This window comes from Podarcis tiliguerta (assembly GCF_965153285.1).
Source record: "Podarcis tiliguerta genome assembly, chromosome: 2".
Lineage (NCBI taxonomy): Eukaryota > Metazoa > Chordata > Lepidosauria > Squamata > Lacertidae > Podarcis > Podarcis tiliguerta.
The window spans coordinates 14,865,918-14,890,262 of NC_139535.1; the positions used below are offsets into that span (position 1 = coordinate 14,865,918).

Genomic DNA, 24,345 nt, shown 5'->3' on the forward strand with positions numbered 1-24,345 from the left:
CGCTGAGCTCAGCGCGCCCAGGCTTCGCGGACCTCTCCGCTAGCAGCGGGATCGCTCCCGCTGCTGGCGGAGAGGTGTCTGCATGCCGAAGCCTGCGCGCGCTGAGCTCAGCGCGCCCAGGCTTCGCGGACCTCTCCGCTAGCAGCGGGATCGCTCCCGCTGCTGGCGGAGAGGTGCCTGCATGCGGAAGCCTGCGCGCGCTGAGCTCAGCGCGCCCAGGCTTCGCGGACCTCTCCGCTAGCAGCGGGAACGCTCCCGCTGCTGGCGGAGAGGTGCCTGCATGCGGAAGCCTGCGCGCGCTGAGCTCAGCGCGCCCAGGCTTCGCGGACCTCTCCGCTAGCAGCGGGATCGCTCCCGCTGCTGGCGGAGAGGTGCCTGCATGCGGAAGCCTGCGCGCGCTGAGCTCAGCGCGCCCAGGCTTCGCGGACCTCTCCGCTAGCAGCGGGATCGCTCCCGCTGCTGGCGGAGAGGTGTCTGCATGCCGAAGCCTGCGCGCGCTGAGCTCAGCGCGCCCAGGCTTCGCGGACCTCTCCGCTAGCAGCGGGATCGCTCCCGCTGCTGGCGGAGAGGTGCCTGCATGCGGAAGCCTGCGCGCGCTGAGCTCAGCGCGCCCAGGCTTCGCGGACCTCTCCGCTAGCAGCGGGAACGCTCCCGCTGCTGGCGGAGAGGTGCCTGCATGCGGAAGCCTGCGCGCGCTGAGCTCAGCGCGCCCAGGCTTCGCGGACCTCTCCGCTAGCAGCGGGATCGCTCCCGCTGCTGGCGGAGAGGTGCCTGCATGCGGAAGCCTGCGCGCGCTGAGCTCAGCGCGCCCAGGCTTCGCGGACCTCTCCGCTAGCAGCGGGATCGCTCCCGCTGCTGGCGGAGAGGTGCCTGCATGCCGAAGCCTGCGCGCGCTGAGCTCAGCGCGCCCAGGCTTCGCGGACCTCTCCGCTAGCAGCGGGAACGCTCCCGCTGCTGGCGGAGAGGTGCCTGCATGCGGAAGCCTGCGCGCGCTGAGCTCAGCGCGCCCAGGCTTCGCGGACCTCTCCGCTAGCAGCGGGATCGCTCCCGCTGCTGGCGGAGAGGTGCCTGCATGCCGAAGCCTGCGCGCGCTGAGCTCAGCGCGCCCAGGCTTCGCGGACCTCTCCGCTAGCAGCGGGATCGCTCCCGCTGCTGGCGGAGAGGTGTCTGCATGCCGAAGCCTGCGCGCGCTGAGCTCAGCGCGCCCAGGCTTCGCGGACCTCTCCGCTAGCAGCGGGAGCGCTCCCGCTGCTGGCGGAGAGGTGCCTGCATGCGGAAGCCTGCGCGCGCTGAGCTCAGCGCGCCCAGGCTTCGCGGACCTCTCCGCTAGCAGCGGGAGCCAGCACTGGGCTCCCACGGCTTGCAGAGAGCTGCCTGTTTGGGGGCTGGGGTCGGGGGAAGCTCGGGCTTCCCCAACCCCGCGCCTGGGGGGGAAATAATTTTTTTCCTTTATTTCCCCCCCAAAAAACTAGGTGCGCCTTATGGGACGGTGCGTCCTATAGGGCGAAAAATACGGTATATTATATTATCACTCATTTTCCTGCCTGCTCTTTGTTTATACAATCCTGCAAAACTGTCTTTAATCTTGTTGCCAATATTTGTGCATAAATCTTGTAATCATTATTTAGTAATGATATTGGTTATGAACTCTTTATTTCGTCCTGGTTTCGGGATTACTACTATGTGAGCCTGCTTCCAGGTATTGGGAATCTTCTATTGGAGCATTGTCAAAGGAACAACCAGGAGCTTAAAGTAAGGTCACCAGATTTTCCCCCAATGAATCTGGGGACACTTTAAATAAACAAATAAATAAATACTACACATTTGGGATGTTGATGCTGCAGTGATGGTGGTGGCAGAGGGGCTGCCACCGCCTTGACCTCAACCGCCACGTTTCCCCTTCCTCTGAGGCTTCTATCTCCTTTCTCCATGAGCCTGGGCAGCCCCTGAGTTGTCGCTTCTTCGATGGTGGTGGTGGGGAAGCAGTGCGCAGTGGGTCAGGCATGGAAGGCGGAGAAGGAGGGCCGAGAGCGGCAGCAGCAGCGAGGCTCAGGCAGCGAGATGCCTCCCTCCCCATCGGAGCAGCCCCAATCCCATTCCTACTTGCAGGAGGGGGTGGGGATCCCTCAGCTGGGAAGGGAGTCTTCCCTTTCCCTAACTGAGAGATCCCTGCCCCCTCCTGCTCGCACGCAAGCTCTGATAGGCAGCGTGAAGCCTCCCTTCACAGCTGAGAGATCCCCTCTGCTCCTGCTTGCACACAAGTAGGAGTTGGGAGGCTGCTCAGATAGGCGGCATGAAGCGTCCCTTCACAGCTCAGTTGCTGGGGTCAGGGAAGGTGGAGGCAGCCCGGAAGCTGCATCTTTGAGCCCCTGCACCACCATCATATGGGGACTTCTGAGCAGCTCCAGAAGCCAGCCAGAGCCAACTGCTCCGGGCTGCTGAGACTGCCGCTGCTGCGTTTCCCAGGGACATTAGATGAAATCTGGGGACATTCCGGGGATGGAATTTGTCCCGGGACTTATTCACAAATCCCCAGGAAACGGGGACATCTGGTAACCCTAGCTTAAAGTGAAGTCCTGATTATTGCCCTCCTGGCGCAAGGCAGGCTCCCATCTTGCCCATCAACTGATGAGAGGTACGAACCACTCAAGGAGGGGAGAGTGGCTTCCATCTGATGTGGGCAAAAGCCCATGCCAGGTTCAAGCACAACAGAGTCATTCAGTCCCAGCAATGACCAGAAAGCGCTGCTTTCAAATAGATTCAGATTTTATTTCAAGGTGCATCAAGACAGCTGACAAACAAGACAAGACAAACAAAACAAAAGGGTTTTTTAGGGCTGCACCCTGAATTGTGCCTCCCCAGAGTTTTACACATGCAGATAAACATCACTCTTTTTATGTCATTCTAACCACTCTAGCTAACCACAAGGCTCTTCATATCAACTTCCTGTTAGGAAACATCTGCATAGCCAATTCTGCTGCTGGCTGCTTCTAAAACCTATTTTTCCCGTAGAAAAACCAGTAAAAAAAGCCTCGACTTCCCTTCCCGTCCCCTCTTTCTCTCTCTTTCGCTCTTGCCTTTGGCTCATACTAGCCATAGCAAGCACTGCATAAGCAAATCAAAATGGTGTCTGCCTTGCATCGATCTCTTTTAAGAAAAGGTCTTGCATTCTCCATCTCGCTCCCATGGAAGCCACCTCTCCTCCCCACGGCTGTTCTCTGAAGCAGACCCCACAGTCCCTTGCAAACTTCGAAAATGGAAGTTGAAAGGAGCAGCGTGAGGCGGCTTACAAAGGGCACCATTTCTCAGTGGGTGCCTGGTGCCTCTTGGGAAGTTTGCAAGGGAGTCCCAAAGGCAGCTGCTTTTCTGTCCTCCTGAATGGGTAATCAGGAGAGGAGACAAATGATTGCAATACACGGGAAAACAGGAAGCTGACTTTTACAGAGCCAGGCAAATTGATCCGTCTACCTCAGTATTTTCCACACTGACTGACAGCTGCACTCCAACATTTCAGCCAGACTTGAGGAAGGTGTGGAGCGACAGTGGTGTGGGTTGGAGGGGGGAGATGGCCTATGGAGAGCCCTGAGGGCTAGTCAGGCATGCCCCACAACTAGGGGAGCGGATGGCTCTGTGGTCTCAACCAGGGATGCCCAAGAGGTCGATCACAATCTACCGGTTGATCACGGGGGTGTCCCAGGTCGATCGCTGTAGTTTTGTAAGTGATCTCCCTGTTGCTCTTAAGCGATTGTTATGCACTCCGCCCCCACTTTGAGAGGCTGATTTCCTTGCCTGGGTGGCAGAGTTTGGGAAGGCAGGAGGTGAGCTGACTGCTGAGCGATTGATTTAGCACACTCCTTCTCCTAAAACCAACCTGGTGAATTCTTTCCAAAAGAAGCTCAACAACTTTGGCTCCCCCCAAAAAAATCATATCAACTTAACTACTGGCAATGACAATGGGTAGATTACAGCCTTTTTAGACTTTGAGTAGATCGCAGTCCCTTGGGAGTTGGATGTGCCTGGTCTAAACCACTGAACCTCTTGGACTGATCGGAAGGTCGGAAGGTCGGCAGTTCAAATCCCTGCGACGGGGTGAGCTCCCATTGCTCTGTCCCAGCTCCTGCCAATCTAGCAGTTTGAAAGCACACCAGCATGGGTAAATAAATAGGTACCTCTGCAGTGGAAAGGTAAATGGCATTTCCGTGCACTCTGGTTTCCATCATGGTGTCCCACTGCACCAGAAGTGGTTTAGTCATGCTGGCCACATGACCCAGAAAGCTGTCTATGGACAAACGCCGGCTCCCTTGGCCTGAAAGCGAGATGAGAGTCGAAACCCCATAGCCGCCTTTGACTGGACTTAACCATCCAGGAGTCCTTTACCTTTTACCCCACAACTGACACATTTTAAGCTGGATATTGTGGATCACAGAAGCCAATCCCAGCTTCTGTTTTGATCCCGGAATATCCCATGAAGACTAGCACCTTGGCATGAGTCAGCAAGGCTGCGTCTGACCCTGCGGATGAGCACCAGACCACTTTCTGAGAGTGCTTTGGCGATCATCAATGAGTCGTGCCAAAGCGCCTCTGGGAGGCCATGCTGGCTGGGGGTGGGGAGGAGGTCACGGCAGTGGGGGACGAGGTTGCAGCCACAGAGGAGGAGGACAGCAAAGGTGTGGAGGAGGAGGGAGCGAGGATGTGGGCAGGGAAGGGAGGGGTGGGTGTTGGTGGGCGTGAGCAATGGGCTGGTGAGATGGTGTGGGGTATCCCAATTTGCCCTCTTAAAATGTTGGGGTCCTGCTGGTTTCACATGATTCAAAATCACATTATAAGGGATTATTATTATGACCAGAATGTAATTGAAACTAATGAGATTTTGGAATGCAGAAATAAAGAAAATCATCAAACCATCAAATCTAGCACACGGGGGGGGGGGCACTTTATATAAATTATACAATTTGGCATTTGAACAATTAGTAATTGTATTATAAATTGGTATTGTTATAATGAGGCTATTATTGGAGTGTAATTGAAAACTAATAGAATTTATTATAAAAAAACATTCATCCCATTCTGCTTCTTGAAGGCTTTGACAACATCAGAAACTGCAGAACCTGGCTGCTGGATTGATCCCAAAAGGAGGCAAAAAGAATAATTATGCAAGATAGAATGAGCCTCAATGAGCCTCTTGAGAGTCCCATGGACTGCAAGAAGATCAAACCAATCCGTTCTTAAGGAAATCAGCCCTGAGTGCTCACTGGAAGGACAGATCATGAAGCTGAGGATCCAATACTTTGGCCACCTCATGAGAAGAGAAGACTCCCTGGAAAAGACCCTGATGTTGGGAAAGATGGAGGGCACAAGGAGAAGGGGCTGACAGAGGACAAGATGGTTGGACAGTGTTCTCGAAGCTACCAGCATGAGTTTGACCAAACTGCGGGAGGCAGTGGAAGACAGGAGTGCCTGGCGTGCTCTGGTCCATGGGGTCGCGAAGAGTCGGAAACAACTAAACGACTAAACAACAACAACAAAAACATTATGGTTGCTTAGAAAGTTGAGGTACATAATTATAATCTGCTTTAATATTTTTACTTTTGTATGTTTTAAATTAGGGTTGTATTTTTTCTGATTTTATTGTTTTATCTTTTTGTATACTGCTCTGAGGGTTTTACAATAAAGTGGTGTGTGAATCTTATGATTCCCAGGTTTAGGGAGGCAGAAACAGGGACTCTCCTGTGCATGAGTAGGTTAGGTTTGTCACTTTCAAAAAAATAGTGAATTCTTACTGCATGGTGCTTGTTATGGCAAAATCTGAGTGCGAGGCTGCTCTGCCACCCAGCTCGTCGGACTAAGTCCGCGGGTCCCTGCGGAGGAAAATGAGTTCAGCCAGAGAGGAGCAAACTGCAGAAGATCCATGTTTATTGCGCAACAAGGTTCAAGGCGAGATTGAACAGCGAGAAAGGGGTGACATGAACTTTTGAAACTTCCTCCATATCCCAGAATACAGTGCAAAATACATCCCAGTTACATCATGAATACATTAAGAAGAGGTTGGGTTACACAGATTACATCATGAATATATTAAGAAGAGGTTGGGTTCCACAGGATTAACATATGGAGGAGGGAGGGGGGAATATGCAGAGCTGGAGATATGCGTAGATAAGCACATCCTGAGTCCAGGTGATGAGAAGACAATGGTCCATGTATGCATAGTCTGCCACCTGGCATTGCCCAGAGGAAAAGCTTGGCAGAGTGATTTGACAGGATTAGGGTCTTAACACCTTGCTTGAGGGATTATGGAGGACAGGGAAGGTGTCATGGAGTTCTAGAGAAATTGAGCAAATTGGCACGTTGATTTTCTATGAATTTTATAGATTTTAGTCCCTTTTGTCATTGACAATTGGAAATAAATGGATATATTGTAGCGAAGGAGGAGGTGAAGAAGACATGCCCCCCCCCTCCGTATCAGTCCCCCATTCGGAGATAGATTTGCATTAAAGTTCTGTAAGAACTTGCAAATCTTTTCTCCGCACCCTAGATTTCGGTGATCTTGTACTCCCCTTCCCCCATTTGCCGCATTTGTACATAGTCTGGGAAGGTAGAAGAGGGCAGCGAAGGAGGGAGCAACACGGAGCAATACAATGTATGTGCGTGTTATATAGATATGTGCTAAATAATGACTCGGTATCAACTGTACCCGATGTGTGGGTTTATGCAAACCTGAAAGGGACTTGCAAGCCATGCCTCTTATGGTCATTTGCAAATATAGCAGTGCAGATAGCTGGGTATAGGATATTACTTAAAAGAACATCTGTTGTATTTTGTTACTAAATTACTTGTGCCATTCTAGCTCTTGGGAGAAACATTTTTCTATAGTGGTGTATGCCTTACATTTAGCAGGAAGGTCCACTACTGACTGGGGAAAAAATCAGTTTTTGTGTTTTCAGGTGCAAGCTAGCTCTTCTGTGGTCTCACACCGGCATAGTGGTACAGTAACACATCCTGTTGAATCCCCTCAGGCCTTTCATTTTAACCATGTTGCATGGCAGGTTTGGACACGTCATGAGAGAAATGTCTTTGCCTTGGCCATTCTATGGTATTTTATTATTATAGGCTCTGGTCTTGCAGTCATGGGAAGTTGCTCACTTGCACTTTAAGGACCAAAAAGCTAATTGCAGCCTGGATACACTTGCCCAATTCAAACTGAGTCCAATTTGAATTTATCTTGCCCCATGGTTCTCAACTTTTCAAAACCAATATGTTAAACAAAACCATTCTTAAAAGGGGCACTTCTCCAAATGAGTCAATTTAACTCTATAAGGGACCATTCCTGCTACATCAAGGCATATACACATTTCTTGTTATCAATAATAGTAATAATATGTTGGAGATGTAAGGAAAGTGAAGGAACCTTATTCCACATATGGTAGTTGTGTCCTCAAATAAATAAATAAAATTTGGGACGTGATCTACACCCCTTTTCATTTGGCATTCTAATCAAAACATCTCAAATAATAATAAAGAGTGTTGCTTCAAAACTACCTGATAAAATATGGTTCCAAGAATAATACTTAGTTGTGGTTAGATTAATTTCACAGCTATACGGGAAACCCAAGATTAATAAATAAATAGAGAACAATTGCTACTTAAAGACAGTACTGAATCTGCAAGAGATACAGAGAAGTCATAGAAGAGATTTGAAATAGTTTTCTGGAACAGAAAGAAAGAAATAGTAAAAGGGAATCTCTTTCCGGGAACTTCGGGTATAGAAAATGTTAAATACATAAATAAATGGGTAGGGAAGGTTGGCACTCTGTAGAGTGCCAGGTGGGACAAGGAAATATGATCATCAGTTGACTTAATCTAAAGATAGCCTGCTCTATCGGAAAGCATGTAATATATGAGAATCCTCCCTGAAAAACTTGTGGTGTAAGCCATATCCCTCTGTTGTTCATAGTTATGTACCCTACATTATACAGAAACAATTACACACAGAAATTTTGTCCCCCCTTTGTGGAGATAACACACTATCAGACACATTACACATTTCAGCACCCCTACATAATAACACATAATACACAAAACATACAAATTATTAATTCTACACCATATCTTGCGGCAATAATGTGATCTTGAGACAATTCTTGCTGCTTTTACATGTATTTCCAAACTTGGGCACAAGGGCATTTCTTGCCTGCCTTTGAGTCAATGGGAGGAAGTTAGCAGCCCTTCCAAACGTCGCTGAAATGTTATAGCTTTCTAAGTCCTTTCTTTCTTGGGTTGTAGTCAAAAGATAAAATGTTCTTCAAAATTCAATTAGTCAGTTTCTCAAGTCTTTTATAGGAAGAAATTGTTGTGGCCACTGTGAGGCATTGGCTTAAAAAAAAAAAATCCTTTGAAATAGGCCTGCAAAGGGGTTGGGGGGGTTGGGATCTGAAGACATAATTAGTTGTTTTTTGTTTTGTTTTGTTTTTTTAGGAGGAAGATAATAGTCAAGAAGGGAGAGAATATTCTAAAATTTTCTTTCTTGGGACGCTGTGAATACAAACTCATAGTTAAAAGCCTTTTATCCATTTAAATATTATAATCATTTACATTTAATTTCCTTCACTTAGTTTGGCTGTGGAAGAAATGAAGGGACAAAACCTTTGTTAATTTGAACACAATAGGCAATAGGTATATAGTACTCACAAAACAAAACCAGATAAAAGACAAACTCAGTGGGAAAACTGTAAAAGAATTTTGCATGTTAGATTGGGGAAACTACTGAGAGGAGACTCACAGTGGGAGTGCTTTGATATTTACCTGTGAAAAGAATTTGGCATGTTAAGATTTGAAACTTGGAAACCTCTTTACTTTTGATGGTCCAGTACTTAACCCTTTTGTCTTACGTAGCCCCTGGAGCAAAGGACACATTAAGGGTGATTTTCCCTCAATGGTTCCAGGTTTTTCATAAGGGAATTTGGATGAGTTTCTCCCTGCAGCCCACGCTCTCCAAACCTCCTATCCCCCCCCCCTTCCTCTCTCTCTCTTTTATTTTCCTTTTTTTTTAAGCTGACCTAACCTCTGTGCATGTGCAGAGTTCATATTTCAGCAAACCTTTTACACCATTGAAATGTTGCATCTTTTGGCTAAATTAGAATAAAGGAAGGGAAGGGTACGGAGTAGATTTAAAAAATAGGGTTAGATTTTAAAACAAAAAACAAAAAAAAAAAAAAAACCTCAGCAATTCAAGTATTCACCAAAGCTAGCAGTTTCCTAAGGGATCATGTTTCCTTCAGCCCAAGCAAGGGATTGCTTCCTTTATTTACAGGAAAGGGCTATCATTTTGTGTGATTTCCCTCTGGTCATTCGCGGAACAATGCCACGCCCTTATATATGGGAAAAATGGCCAGAGTCCGAATTCATAAGATCTTAATATTCTCATTCATTTCAGCATTACCATTTGCAGACAAATTTTCCTGCCCTTTATTTACAGGATGGTAAAGGCTGATTCTGCTTGATTATGAATTTGTATGTGCTTAAACTTTGAGTAGACTTTTAAGTCTGATTTTTTTTAATAATAGACAAAATGATAAACACTGTAATCACTCAAATGCCTGATATCACCAGTTCTGCTTCAAAACATCATGGCTTTCACCTCTCACCTTTTTAAAAAAAACAAAGAGCAAAGTTGGGCTGAATTTCAACTCATCACATGCTTGCAGACACATGGCCCTCCACACAGCCACAAATTGGGAAAGTTGAAAGGGACCCTGGGGTCATCTAGTCCAACCCCAAAATACAGGGTGCATAGCAAGATTTGTACTACCAAAGAGACACACACATACTTATGTACACAGACACTACTGTTTGAAGAGACCACAAGCCATGCTCCTACCATGTACTAAGGAAGAGGAAAATAAAAGCACCCAACTTTATACGGAACCCTTTTAGCAGATCTTGAAGCTAGTTTGAGTGAAGATTGAAGTGAACGTTTTTCCTAAGATAGGGAGAGGATAGTTAAAACAGCCATAGATTTGATTTAAAAGGAATACAAAAGTGAACAATTTTCCTGAACTTGCAGAGGAATAGTAAGCCTAATCTACAAAAGTGAACAATTTTCCTGAACTTGCAGAGGAATAGTAAGCCTAATCTATGCCCCCCCCTTTTGCAGTTTCCTTTAAAGGAAGCTTACTTGGTAGTAAATTTACCTGGCACAGAAGTAAGAAGAAAAAAAAACCTGAAAGAGATAGAATGAGACAAGGGGGGGCATTTTCTAAGAAAAGAGACCAGGAAGTCTTATAGAGACTGATATCAGGAGCCTTACAATAACTCTTCTGTCCAACCAAATCAAAGTTAAAACTGGACTCAGATATTCTTAGAAAGAACACCATCCTTTCATAGGAATATGCTTAATCTAATACATACACTGCATTTTAGCTTGAGAGAGCAATTGTGCTCAACTAGGCTTTTGCAGCAGCAACATTAGGTTAACTTCACATTCCAAAATAGACTGGAACACAGGTGTACTCACAAACTCAAAAGTTACAACAAAACATAATTTACCATTAGACTTAAAATCACCCTCCTCACTTAGGAAGGAGGTGGGGTAATCCTCTTTTCAGAACACAAGTAGCACATACACAGGATTTTACCACTTGGGAGGAAAACTCTCTTTTAGAGCCTCTCTCAAATAACAAACATTTGCACACTTCATTCTCATTTTTGTCTTGTTTAAGATTGATAAGGCCCAACATGGCTTTCTTAGATTTAAAATTTTGGAGCAAGCTTGTAGTTTAAACTATGCAGCCTTAAGAAAGGCAGTCTGTCAGAGACAGAAGGAACAGACAACACACGTAACAGACAACATGTAACAGACAACATGTAAACATACATATTCTCATATATGAATTAACAGACAACACATATAGCAGACAACATGTAAACATATATATTCTCATCCTTTAGTTGGTTATTGCAAGGAGTTGGGCCGCTTCCTTTTTGGCTTCATTAAGTGAAATTAGTAGGAAGGTCCCACATGGTTTTATGAGCCTCCTTGCCCCTTGAAACACACCACCAGTTAATCAAACTGGCAGGGCTCACAACGCTTGGTTGTCTGGGTACCCGTTTTTATATATGCATGCGTTGCTGTTGTTGCTTTTTTGTTGTTTTTCCTTTTTTGGGGGGGGTGTCTGGGATAGGGACGGGAGAAAGAGAGGGGTTGATTAGGATTTGGGGTAACCTGTATAGGGGTTTATTTTGGGGTTTCTCCTGTTGCTTGGCAACTTCCTATGGGGGTTTTTAACGAGCTCTAACTATCCTATTTCCTTTTATCCTTATCCTTACTCACTATTCAATAACCTGGGGTTCCTTTCCACTCTGCCTGATCCTGCCCAATCCTCCTGGGCTATCCCTCCTGGCAACCTCCTACCTATCGTCACAATCTCAGGAAAAGGGGCCCTACTGGACGCCCGCACCATGCGGTGCCAGATCGGGTGGTCCCTGGACAGAGTTTCGAACCGAAAATCCCCCTTGCTTTTGGAAGCAGGCTCACGCACGATACACGTGTTACGTGGCACTGACCAGTGCGGCTGGGATTGAGACAGAAAGCCAGACCCCTTCCTGCCCCCTTGCCGGGCGCTGAGGGAAGTTCGGAAAGAGAGCTCCAACCCCTTGCTTTCAACTGGGATGCCCGTTGCGGGGAGTCGGCTGTCTTTCAAGTCGGGTCTCTCCGTCTTACGTTCGGACTCCCAATTGGTGCGGCTGGCTGGAGATTTTAAGGAAAAGAGATAGAGCTCAGAATCCCCCTTTCGGGTTGAGCGGCGGTCCACGGTCTCTCTCACTAACCGGACCAAGAGAAAGGTGAGAAGAACGATAGAGAGGAGGGCAGAGAATTCAGTTGCCAGGAGACTTCCACCCCCTTCCCACCAGTGCACTGGATTTCCTTATACTCACGTGTCTTCAATTATGATCCCTGGATTGATGAATAAGCCGGCTGGATCCCTCTTTGCTCCCCGGCTGAACTCCTGGGGCTTTTGATTACCGCCCGGAAGATGGCCGGGGGTCCAAAGGATCTTCCCAGGCAAAATGGCCCGGAGCCGGCTGAAGATTTCGGGGCCCCCGGTCAGCAACGCGGGAGAACCTCCAGCCCCACGTTGGGCGCCATCTGTTATGGCAAAATCTGAGTGCGAGGCTGCTCTGCCACCCAGCTCGTCGGACTAAGTCCGCGGGTCCCTGCGGAGGAAAATGAGTTCAGCCAGAGAGGAGCAAACTGCAGAAGATCCATGTTTATTGCGCAACAAGGTTCAAGGCGAGATTGAACAGCGAGAAAGGGGTGACATGAACTTTTGAAACTTCCTCCATATCCCAGAATACAGTGCAAAATACATCCCAGTTACATCATGAATACATTAAGAAGAGGTTGGGTTACACAGATTACATCATGAATATATTAAGAAGAGGTTGGGTTCCACAGGATTAACATATGGAGGAGGGAGGGGGGAATATGCAGAGCTGGAGATATGCGTAGATAAGCACATCCTGAGTCCAGGTGATGAGAAGACAATGGTCCATGTATGCATAGTCTGCCACCTGGCATTGCCCAGAGGAAAAGCTTGGCAGAGTGATTTGACAGGATTAGGGTCTTAACACCTTGCTTGAGGGATTATGGAGGACAGGGAAGGTGTCATGGAGTTCTAGAGAAATTGAGCAAATTGGCACGTTGATTTTCTATGAATTTTATAGATTTTAGTCCCTTTTGTCATTGACAATTGGAAATAAATGGATATATTGTAGCGAAGGAGGAGGTGAAGAAGACATGCCCCCCCCCCCTCCGTATCAGTGCTACTTAGCCATTTTTCATGGAGCAGATTTTGGGCACCTAAACGCTTGCCATCTTTTGTGAAACCTTGCACTGGCTGCCTCCCAAACATTAAGATCTTTCACTATTTTTAAAATCTCTTTGTCTTTTGCATTCCTCCCTGAAGAGGCTTCATAAAATTATAGAAGCCAATGCTCTTTTCAACTTTCTGCAGGCATTTTCTTTTTGCTTCGTTCCCATAGCATTTTCTCTAAAGTACTGTAAGGTTGTCATTTGTTAGTCTCAAACTCAGCAATAGCCATGTTGCCAAATGGCACCAGGACTTCAGCAGCTGTTTCTCCTTCTGCACATTGAGGGTGATCACATTCCCCACTGGGAGGTCCTGCCCTTTGTTTGTGCGATTGATTTTAAATCATGCTAAAAATTCTTTTACACTTTGTGCCCAAGAATGTCTTTGGCCCCTGAGAGGGTTGCCCTGTTCTCTGAAGCAGGGCAGAAGTCCTTGGGCAACTGAAACCATCTCTAGATTCAGGCTGGGGGGTGACATTAAAGGCTGGGTGGGGCTGGAGTCAGAAATGGTGACAAGGACTTCGCTGGCGACAGCGAGGAGGCGGGGGAGGGGGAGGAAGATGAGAATATAAAGCAGGAACTAGTCGCTTTGAAAACTCTTTCTGTTTTGCTTCTTGTGGACTTGATCAGCAGCAGATATCTATTCTTGCACTGCAGAACATAGCTGCTAGATTGATTCTGCCAGAAGGTAAAAAGAATTCTACAAATGTATTGGGGGAGGGAGAAGTATTGGGAGGGGGCGGAAAGGGAGAGGGTGAGATGAGGCAGGAGACTGGGGAAAGGAGGAGAGGAGGAAGGGGGAGAGGGTTTGGGACTGAAGCAAAAAGATTTCTAAAATAATATAAGCAGTGCTCTTTTTCTAAAAAAATATTTAGGGGTACTCTCATTTTTACTCAAGAAAATCACCAATTTGTAGTTGAAATTGGGAAAAATAAATACAGTAACTGGACAGGACAGAGACGACTTATTCCAAAAGGTGGCTTTTAATTTCCTTAAAAAAGGAAACCCAGAGGGGAAAACACCAATCCTCAGACCCAAATTTGTGGTTCTGCCAAAAAAGAAAAAAAAAAGGAAAAAATTCTACAGTGTATAGGAGGGGAAAAATATGGGGAGGGGGAGGAAAGGGAGAGGGTCAGATGGGGAGAGGGAGATTGGGGAAAGGAGGAGGGGAGGAGGAAGAGTTGATGGCTGAAGAAAAAACATTTCTACAATAATATAAGGACTGCTTTGTTTGATTGGAGAAACGCCTAGGCTACATTTGGGGGTCATGAGGGAGGAGATGGGGAGAATGTTCCCTTGGGCAAGGAGAAACCATGTGCTAACTTAACATTCTCTTGGCACTGCTAGGAATGCAACCCAAAGTTCTCACCCCCTCATTCAGTATAATTGGGAATAAAAAAATGGCTATACTGTTGTTCAGGCTTCAGAGAAAAGTGGAAGAAATTTGCAGAAATATAAGCCTCTCTGGATTAAGCCTGCCAAATTTTAGGCAGATCTGTTCGGAGGTTTTTGTGCCGGACACCTTTATTAAAGTGGGTCAGACCTGACTATTAAGTTGTGGGTGGACATAGCAGACGACACAGAGATTTCTCCAAGTGGTTCTTTATACAGTAGTAAGCTGGAACTGAATTGAACTCAAACAGCTCAGCTGTCCTGCTTTGATAGGCAGCCAGCTGTCAACAACACCCCAGGGTTTGCCGCCTAAATTAACTGACGTGGACCTGAGTGAAAACTATATACACAATACCCCCTGGTAGCCAGGGTGAGAACTTCAATACATAACACTCACCTGGAGCACTGTGTCCATTTCTGGCCACCACCATTTACAGAGGATGTTGATAAGCTGGAACGTGTCCAGAGGAGAGCGACATTTCTTTTTTAAGGCTTGGAAACCAAGCTTAATGAGGTGCAGGAGCTGGCTATGTTTAGCCTGGGAAAGAGGAGACTGAGGGGAGTTAACAGTAGCCATCTGCTACTCTCTTATTTCTCAATGCCAGGCCAGTGGGGTGCTCTCTCTATTTCTCAATGCCAGGCCAGTGGGGTGCTCTCTCTATTTCTCAATGCCAGGCCAGTGGGGTGCTCTCTCCATTTCTCAATGCCAGGCCAGTGGGGTGCTCTCTCTATTTCTCAATGCCAGGCCAGTGGGGTGCTCTCTCTATTTCTCAATGCCAGGCCAGTGGGGTGCTCTCTCCATTTCTCAATGCCAGGCCAGTGGGGTGCTCTCTCTATTTCTCAATGCCAGGCCAGTGGGGTGCTCTCTCTATTTCTCAATGCCAGGCCAGTGGGGTGCTCTCTCCATTTCTCAATGCCAGGCCAGTGGGGTGCTCTCTCTATTTCTCAATGCCAGGCCAGTGGGTGGTCCTATATATGCATAGTAGCTTCCCAATTAGATATTGTTGTAAGTTTAGCGGAGGAGATGGGGGGGGGGGCTAGGCTGCATGCCTGAGACCCTTCTAACTCCTAGATCCAGCAAGGGCTAAAATCTTGGTAATGGCCCCTTAAGTATGGGTCAGGAGCATGGCGGAGTCTAGTGAGGGAGGAGATGGAAGAAAGGCAGACTCTGACTCTGAATATGACAGGCTGCAGGAGGAAGCAGACCCAGCCCCCCCTTTCCTACCAAGATATTGGTTTACTGAGGCATTTTGAGCAAGCACAGAGAGTTTCCAAGAAGGGGGCGTAGATGCTAGGCAACCAGATAGGCAGAGGATTGCCAGCTCTTCTCTGGAAAGCGTAGAATTTCCCGACCCTCAATCCCGAAGAGCGGAAATGGTGAGATTGCAAAGGAAGTGTAAAAGGGGAAAACAGGTTTTCCTGTTGTGACTACAATGATGACTTCGAGTAATCAACTGTGTCCATTTCTGGGCACCACCATTTAAGGAGGATGTTGACAAACTGGAACGTGTGCAGAGGAGAGCGACATTTTCTCATAAGGCTTATGAGGAGGAGGAGCTGGGTAGGAGGAGACTGGGGGGAAATATAAATCAATGGCTCCTCCCTTTCAATTTTCTCAATGCTTTCATTTCATCAAGTAGATGTAGAAATATTACTGTAATCATTTAGACTAAAAAGAAAAAAATATTTCATATATGAATTTTCCAGCTCTGTAAATTAGTATACGTAAGATCACCTTTAGGGCTTTTTGGGGGGACTATACTAGTATGGAAGCAAAATTGCACCTTTATAGACTTCAAGGAGAAATGATTTATTTTTCTCTGCTCTGTAATTTTGTCTCCACAGAGGAATCTTGGTACGTTGATGCTATGGCAAAAACTGATGTTGTGATGAATTTTTGTGTGGCAAAAGCACAGAATTGATGTTTCAGACTCTGAAGAGGCTTTCGTTTCATTGGGAATAAAAGGAGTCACAAAGACAAAACAGGGAAGTGGAAAACATATTATATCTCAAGAAATTGCAAAGAAAAGAAAAGATGGGTTTCTATGAAACTAAAAAGACAGAGCGAAGGCTCCCCATGAATCCAGATGCAGCAGAGAATGGGGAATATAGTGGAATCATAAGTAATGGAAGCACCAAAAAAGCAAGAGAAGACTTCTTTCTGAAACAGGGCCATTGTGTAGATGGTAAGTGAGTTCTGATGAGAAAGGCATGAGTTTGTCAGAAAAGTTATGGATTTGCTGCTGGGATGAGAGCTGCAGAATGCAGGCCAACTAATCAAATTCATGGAGACGCTAATTTATTCAGGCAATTAAAAACCATTGGAAAAGGATGGGTACATAGACACTTGTGTGAAAATCGAGGGAGGCTTCTCCGACTCTTCTTAGTTCCTCTCTCAGATGGAACTATCCTTCCTCACGCAGGCATGCCATAAGGAGAAGGGGGTGAGGCTGCCCTTGAGGAGAGAGATTCCTGGCTGTTCTTCCCCTTCCATGTACACCAAGAATGGAGAGCTTGTGGCTCGCCAAATGTTGCTGGATTCCAACTCCCTCCCATCACTCCCTGCTAGCATGGCCAATGTAGACCAAAAACATCTGGAGGACCACATGGTCCCCATTCCTGCCGCACACAGACCTGGAGAGTCACTGATAAGCGAAGAGACCAGGAATCTGCAAATGCAGGCACATGGTCCACAGCATTGACTAGCACAGTGGCACTTTAATGCTTTTGTTGTTGTTGTTATATGATGCCCATCTGATTGGGTTGAATGGTATACATTACAGTAGACCATACTGACATTTATATTTGAGTGGGTGGTTTATAATTTTTTAATAAATAAATAAATAAAATTCTCAGCAAATCAAGAAGCAAACGATACTGTGCAAATCCCCTGGCAGAGAATGGCTGGGGCTGATGGGAGTTAGAGTCCAGCAACATCTGGGGGGCTGCCGGTTACTCACCCCTGCTCCAAAGCCCTGTGTACACAGTTATAATATAGCAGTATATGGCACTGCAGCTCCCTTGACTGGCACTGTTTTCTGGTAACAATCTTGGCAGCCAGGGGATTTAACAAGGCTGCCACTATTAGGCAACTTACACTGACAAGCATAACTTCTGGAAGTCCACCTTAGCAGGACAGATGTTACAACAGCTGCATTGCCAGGAGGTAGGCTACTTACCTGTTCTGGATGGGATTACAATCCCTCTAAAAGAGCAAGTGCTCCGTTTATACAAACAGTTACATACATTGGCTAACCGTTAATGATTCATACAATGGGTTGTGCTGCCCTCTGTCTTCTGGCATTACCCATGTGGCATTTGGCATGTATCTCATTCCACTCAGTTCTTGCAGTCCCTTCAACTTTTGCTCTTAAAAAGAAACTTGATTACTACCATGCTCTATGTGGGGCTGTCGAGTGGTATGACATCTTGGTGTGATGCAAGCTTGAACTCACACCTTCAATGTGGGTGGACTACCCAGGCCTTGGTAGACTTGGAGCCCTCCAGATACTTTGGAGTTTCTAGAAGGACTTGTCCGGCATCTTGCTGAAACCAAGGAAACATTAACACTTTATTTCCCTCTGCAGGTTTGTGCAATAATGGAAAATGGAGACTCGTTTTTAATATAAAAATTTTGAGCTTGGTGCTTAATGTCATTCTGATCATTACCATCATCATCGTGGGCAGCAATGCTTTATCAAGTAAGTGAAGAGCCATTTTGCTGTAACTTCTGCCAGGTTATCAATAGGCCACCTGCTCTCCCAGATCTCCTCTCCTCAGTAGCTAAAATAGCTTTATTGGTATTCAGTTGAGGTAGCCTGGAAGCAGTTGCGGATGGAGGCCCACATTCAGGCAAGGTAGACTTCATGTACTGTAATAATAGACCAATATGCACATACAATACACACACACAATACACACACAATTTCAAGTGATTTAAATTGTACGATACAATTCTAATCAAAGGCCTATCTCAGGGAGAGTCAACTAGACCCTGGCTGGGTATTTCATGGATAGTCAATTGAGGCTGACGATCTATGGCTGAGCCACAAGAGAAGCTGCTCTGTGTCCTGCAACCTCCTGGGTTTTGGGACAGAGATGGGCACTGGGCTTTCTGCCCTCCCTCCTACCCTCATTTCCCCACCCTTATCCAGCCCCACCTGGAGATGATGGGGGTTGACCAGAGACCTCCTGCACACAGTTTTTGTGTGTGGTGTATTTGCAATTACGTTGTTATACTATATTTTTATGTGATTGTCCTTATGCTGCTTGAGATGTGTTCCCATTTTCTTTGTTGCAAGCTGCTTTGAGCAGGATTCCTTTTGTGGAAAGGCAGCACACAGATATAATGTTGATGAGTGGAGTACATTGCCTGACCTTTATTTTGGGTAGGACTATTTATAAGCTATAGATAGTGATCTGCCTCACTTTCTGATACCTTTCTAGTGAGAAGTGCAGGATTGCCTACCGCCCTACCTCCTCCTTCCACTCCAACTGAGTGCTGTCCAGACGGCTGGATTGGCTACCAAAGGAAATGCTACTATTTTTCGGACAGTGACAGAAATTGGACTTATAGCCAGAATTACTGTGCCTCTTTCAATGCCTCTTTGGTCATGATTGACTCCCCAGAAGAGATGGTGAGTGGGAAGATACAGAGCAGAGTCTGCAGCCCCAAATGGAGTTGATCCTCTATTGGATGAGGGTTGAAAATGTATTCACACTTCTTTTCTTTATTAAGAGCTTCTTGAGACGACACAAAGGTCCTGCTGACCACTGGATTGGTCTCCAAAGGATGAATGACCAGGAGCCTTGGAAATGGATCGATGGCACCATTTTCAATAACTGGTGAGCATCCACAATGAAAATGTGTAATAAACAAGCCCTTTAAAACAGTGTAACAGTTAAAATAGTTCGACTCAAGGAATACTTGCCCAGATGTGTTTTGAGAAGCCACATATGCAGTGCTTTTAATATATATAGAAAATAAGGTGCCAGTATTCACCACAAAATTCTTATAGTAAGTACCACGCTTTTAACATTTGCAAAATAAAAATGTGCAGGTGTCTAGTACCCCTGGAAAAAAGGCACTGCATATATTCCACAAGGGCTACAAATCTCCTGGTCCTAGCCCAGTGACCTGCGGTCAGTGGACATGGGGGACGAGGCTAGTCCCCTAAATGTTCCCAGTAAATTAGAATATTGACGTATAAAAGTCTGGCACCTCCTTCCCAAAGCCTGGGAAACTTTTGCCTGTCTTAGAGAGGGAGACGGGATGCTGGACATTTCAGTGTCTCAACATCACTTGCGAGATGTTCCTCACCCCGCTCCAGTCGCAAGATGGCGCCATTTGCCCTAACTGTTCCCCTATGAAAAAATTCACTGCACGCCACTGTCAAAGGCACATTTGTAGTTTCACAGTTGTTACTAGTAGCCTGCCTGAATGTTGAGGAACTGACCAGTCTTCTTGCTCCGCCTTGTGGTGAGCAGCACACATAGAAGTTCATTTTCAGTCACAGTGCAGCGAGAGTTTGATGTTTTCTTTCTAGGCCAGATTCTAAAGAAAATATTTTGGTGGAAAAGCTGCCTTGAAATATGAATATTTGTATTATATGAATATGAATGAAAACGCCTTCTTCAGGTGAAAATTTGCTTCAAGGCCTTCCTGCACCTATGCTTGGCGATCTTCTTCCTCTTGGTCTTCTGCTGGTTCCCAGGGATATTTCAATGGATATTTTCTATGGAATGTGGGTAATGGGTTGAGGCTGAATTCCAACAACATAGAAGTACAGTTTTGGGGGAGAGGGGACAGGGGACAGGCATGTTGGGGGGGGGGGTTCCCTGGTCCTGAATGGAGTTACTGGGCCCCTAAAGGACCAGCTGTACAGCCTTGGGGTCATCTTGGACTCACAGCTGTCCATGGAAGTGCAGCTCGATTCTGCCAGCTCCATCTGGTACACCAGCTGAGACCCCATCTGCCTGCGCACTGTCTCACCAGAGTGCTGCATGCTCTGGTTATCTCCTGCTTGGACCTGCCTCATGTAACTGATCACAAGATGCAACACATGCACACCGTTTGAGTGGCAATGCCCATTAACTTTGGGGGGCAGCCCCCTCAAATATTTTATTGGGTGGCCAAAGGGATCTCGGCACCTAGGAGTTGGCACCTAGGATGCTAACCTTTAAAGCTCTAAAGAGCTTTGGCCCTGTATACCTGAAGGAGCATCTTCATCCCCATCGTTCAGCCCAGACACCGAGCTCCAGCTCCGAGGGCCTTCTGGCGGTTCCCTCACTACGAGAAGTGAAGTTACAGAGAACCAGGCATAGGGCCTTCTTGGTAGTGGCCCCTGCCCTGTGGAACGTCCTCCCATTAGATGCCAAGGAAATGAAGAACTGTACAACCTTTAGAAGACTTCTGAAGGCAACCCTGTATTGGGAGTTTTATGTTTGATGTTTTATTATGTTTCTAATATTTTGTTGGGAGCTGGTCGGAGTGGCTGGAACAACCCAGTCAGATGGTTGGCATATTAATAATAAAATTATTGTTATGATTATTTCAACATATGTTCTGTTTGAAATTTTAGGTTTGAAATTCGGGGAGGAGGAGAATCTGCTTACATGAACCAGGAAGGTGTTGCCAGCTCCAGCAGCCATCGTGAAGAACCCTGGATCTGCAGCAAACCAGTTCACAAATCAGAAAGGACAGTAGATAATTAATTGATTGCCTGTCCAATACGCAGTGACAGCTGCAAGGGTGTTATTGGCACAAAAATGGAAACAACAGGAAATACCGACAATGGAAGAATGGAGAAGGAAGCTGCTAGATTATGCTGAATTGGATAAAATGACTGGAAAGATTAGATACTTAAGAGACCAAAAGTTTACAGAAAACTGGAGAAAATTTGTTGAATATCTGGAGAGTATAAGTGAAGGTCAAATAACGCTAGAAGGTTTTAAAAGAGCACTGTGAAAACACGAGAGATAAAAAGATTTAAATAATGACAATATAGCAGCGATGTCACGCTGGCCACGTGATCCGGAAGTGTCTCCGGACAGCGCTGGCCCCCGGCCACTTGAGTGAGATGGGCGCACAACCCTAGAGTCTGTCAAGACTGGTCCGTACGGGCAGGGGTACCTTTACCTTTACGAAAGATTTCGTAAAGGTAAAGGTAAAGGACCATCAGCTTGGTGAGGACTGCAGGGCCTGCTCCCTTCCAGGGCCTCTTCCAACTGGCCCAGGGGGCATGGCCCAGGCCCTCTCTCCCGGCTATAAAGGGACTCCTGCTGGAGTGAGGCCTCGGACCATCGGCTGGGAGAGGACTGCAGGGCCTGCTCCCTTCCAGGGCCTTCTCCAACTGGCCCAGGGGGCGTGGCCCAGGCCCTCTCTCCCGGCTATAAAGGGACTCCTGCTGCAGTGAGGCCTTGGACCATCAGCTTGGTGAGGACTGCAGGGCCTGCTCCCTTCCAGGGCCTCTTCCAACTGGCCCAGGGGGCGTGGCCCAGGCCCTCTCTCCCGGCTATAAAGGGACTCCTGCTGCAGTGAGGCCTTGGACCATTGGCTGGGTGAGGACTGCAGGGCCTGCTGCCTTCCAGGGCCTTTTCCAACTGGCCCAGGGGGCGTGGCCCAGGCCCTCTCTCCCGGCTATAAAGGGACTCCTGCTGCGGGGAAGCCTCGGACCATTGGCTGGGTGAGGACTGCAGGGCCTGCTCCCTTCCAGGGCCTTTTCCAACTGGCCCAGGGGGCGTGGCCCAGGCCCTTATTAGGAACAAACTTTTGGGGAAGTGTGGGAAGTGTTCTGCCATTGCTTCCCTGTTCCAGGTGGTTAATGTGCTTTAAAATGTCCTCAAGCAGTCGGTGGCAATTTAAATTTTTATTCCTTTTTTTCTTTTTTCCTTTGTTGGGGGTGGGTGGGTGGGATGGATAGTTGGTTGGGGATTAATTTTAGTATAATTGTTCTGTTCCTTTTTGTTGTAGTTGTTTTATTGATTCTGTATAGTTTGTGTTTTGTTTTTAAGGGGCGGGATCAGGGCTGCCTGGGAGTGGCTCCCCAGCCAATAGGATGGCTGGGACAAGTTCCACAGGGGGGGAAGCACTGGGACATCCGATCTCGGTGATCATGGGCAGGAGGCGGAGTTACGCTAAGACCAGACCATGTCATTACCGAGGAGGCAGGTTTAGTCGTTGTTTGAAGACTATCCCTGCCTCCGGGTCTGGCCTTGACCGGATGGATACTGGAATCAACAAGGGAAACCCACATGACCTGAAAGTGTTGCTGTGCAATGCCAGGTCAATGATGAATAAAACCACTGCCATCCACGACTTGATTGTGGATGGAGAATTTGACCTGGCATGTGTGACAGAGACCTGGTTGGAGGAAGCAGATGGGCCTGTCCTTGCTGCTGCTTGCCCACCAGGTTTCTCTTACGCACAGCAACCCAGGTCATGTGGGCGGGGAGGGGGGGTTGCAGTGATTTTTAGGAAGTCACTAGTTTGCACCAGGCGTCCTACTGGGAAGATCCAGTTCTCTGAGTGCATGTTCTGGAAGTTGGGCAATAGGGGCAGTACAGGATTCCTTTTGGTGTACCGACCTCCCCGCTGCACCAAGGATTCCCTGTCCGAGCTGCTTCAGGTCGTGGCAGATTTTCTCCTGGAGACACCTAGTTTGGTTGTCCTAGGGGATTTTAACATCCATGCCGACACGACCTTACAAGGGGCTGCTCGGGACTTCGTGGAAAGCATGGCCTCCATGGGGCTGTCCCTGAACAAGTTTGGCCCAACTCATAGTCATGGACATGCCTTAGACCTGGTGTTCACCTCTAGTGACGTGGGTGATCTGACACTAAGTAAAAGTGAAACAAAAGAAGTGCCATGGTCAGATCACTTCCTGGTGCAACTGGACTTCTCCGCGACCCTTCCCATCTGCTGGGAGGTGGGACCAATTCGGATGGTCCGCCCCGGCCACTTAATGGATCCAAATGGTTTTCAGAGAGTGGTAGGGGATGCTTTAGCCCATGTTGATGGCCTTTCAGCTGATTCCCTGGTGGCCCGCTGGAATGCGGAGTTAACCAGGGCTATCGACTGTCTGGCTCCGAAGCGCCCTCTCCGATTGCATGGAGCCCGGACAGCCCCGTGGTTTTCTTCGGAGCTGAGGGCGATGAAACAATCGTTGAGACGGTTAGAGCGTCGGTGGCGGAAAACTCACTCCGAATCTGACCGGACACAGGTTAGAGCTCAACGTCGAGCCTACCAAGTGGCGATAGCGACGGCGAAGAAGACTTTCTTCACCGCCTCTATTGCATCTGCAGAAAATAGTAGCAGGAGACTCTTTCAGGTGGTTCGCAATTTAACGGAACCACCTTTACCACCGGGGCCTTGTAAAGACCCCAAGATCTCCTGCAACGATTCTGCAAAGTTTTTTTCAGATAAAATCACTCATATTCGGAAGGAGCTAGACACCACCGTGGGAGCAGGGCCGGGGCGGGAGAGTGCTAGAGCTCTGTCTGGTCAAGTTGCATGGAATCAATTTAAATCTGTTACCCCCGAGGATGTGGACAGGCTGCTTGGACGTGTGAAACCAACCACCTGTCTCCTTGATCCTTGCCCATCCTGGCTAATAAAAGCTAGCCGGGAAGGGCTGGGCGATGGGCTCTGCGGGGTGGTGAATGCTTCCCTCTGTGAGGGAACATTCCCAGATCCGCTGAAAGAGGCGGTCATTAAACCGCTTCTTTAAAAACCATCTTTAGACCCAGCCAGTATGGCCAACTATCGCCCAGTCTCAAATCTTCCATTCTTGGGCAACGTGATTGAGCGCGTGGTTGCTGAACAACTCCAGGCACGCCTGGAGGATGCGGACCATTTGGATCCCTTCCAATCGGGATTCAGGCCTCACCATGGGACTGAAACTGTCTTGGTCGCGCTGGTTGATGATCTCCGGCGAGCTAGGGACAAAGGTGAGAGTTGTTTCCTGGTTCTGCTGGATCTCTCAGCGGCCTTTGATACAATCGACCATAACATCCTTCTGGACCATCTAGAGGGGCTGGGAGCTGGGGGCACTGTTATACAGTGGTTTCGCTCCTTCCTCCTGGGCTGT

General features: G+C 47.4%; 2 protein-coding genes and 1 long non-coding RNA gene across 5 annotated transcripts in view; 2 read left to right on the forward strand and 1 right to left on the reverse strand.

The window, feature by feature from the left end:
• LOC310670895 (C-type lectin domain family 2 member B-like) overlaps positions 1–20,978 on the forward strand; it is a 58,830-nt gene extending 37,852 nt beyond the window's left edge. Inside the window, exons 1-5 of one of the 2 annotated variants that reach the window (XM_083426742.1) lie at positions 16,287–16,443; positions 17,845–17,958; positions 18,704–18,894; positions 18,996–19,102; positions 20,839–20,978. In XM_083426742.1, coding sequence (XP_083282868.1) covers positions 16,293–16,443; positions 17,845–17,958; positions 18,704–18,894; positions 18,996–19,102; positions 20,839–20,971 — 696 coding nt within the window. In that variant the 5' untranslated portion in view covers positions 16,287–16,292 and the 3' untranslated portion in view covers positions 20,972–20,978. Of the gene's footprint in view, positions 1–16,286; positions 16,444–17,844; positions 17,959–18,703; positions 18,895–18,995; positions 19,103–20,838 lie in introns of those variants that run through there. The other variant, XM_083426743.1, reaches the window with a different exon arrangement.
• The window catches only part of LOC310671070, a 38,979-nt gene continuing 17,661 nt past the window's right edge, over positions 3,028–24,345 (reverse strand). For both annotated transcript variants that reach the window (XR_014507740.1, XR_014507741.1), the window contains 2 exons: positions 3,426–5,169; positions 3,028–3,285 (listed from right to left, as the gene is read on the reverse strand). This is a non-coding gene — a long non-coding RNA (uncharacterized lncRNA). The remainder of the gene's footprint in view (positions 3,286–3,425; positions 5,170–24,345) is intronic.
• The window catches only part of LOC310670884 (C-type lectin domain family 2 member D-like), a 291,130-nt gene continuing 271,960 nt past the window's right edge, over positions 5,176–24,345 (forward strand). The window contains exon 1 of the mRNA XM_083426715.1: positions 5,176–5,553. The gene's annotated coding sequence lies outside the window, so the exon portion shown is untranslated. The remainder of the gene's footprint in view (positions 5,554–24,345) is intronic.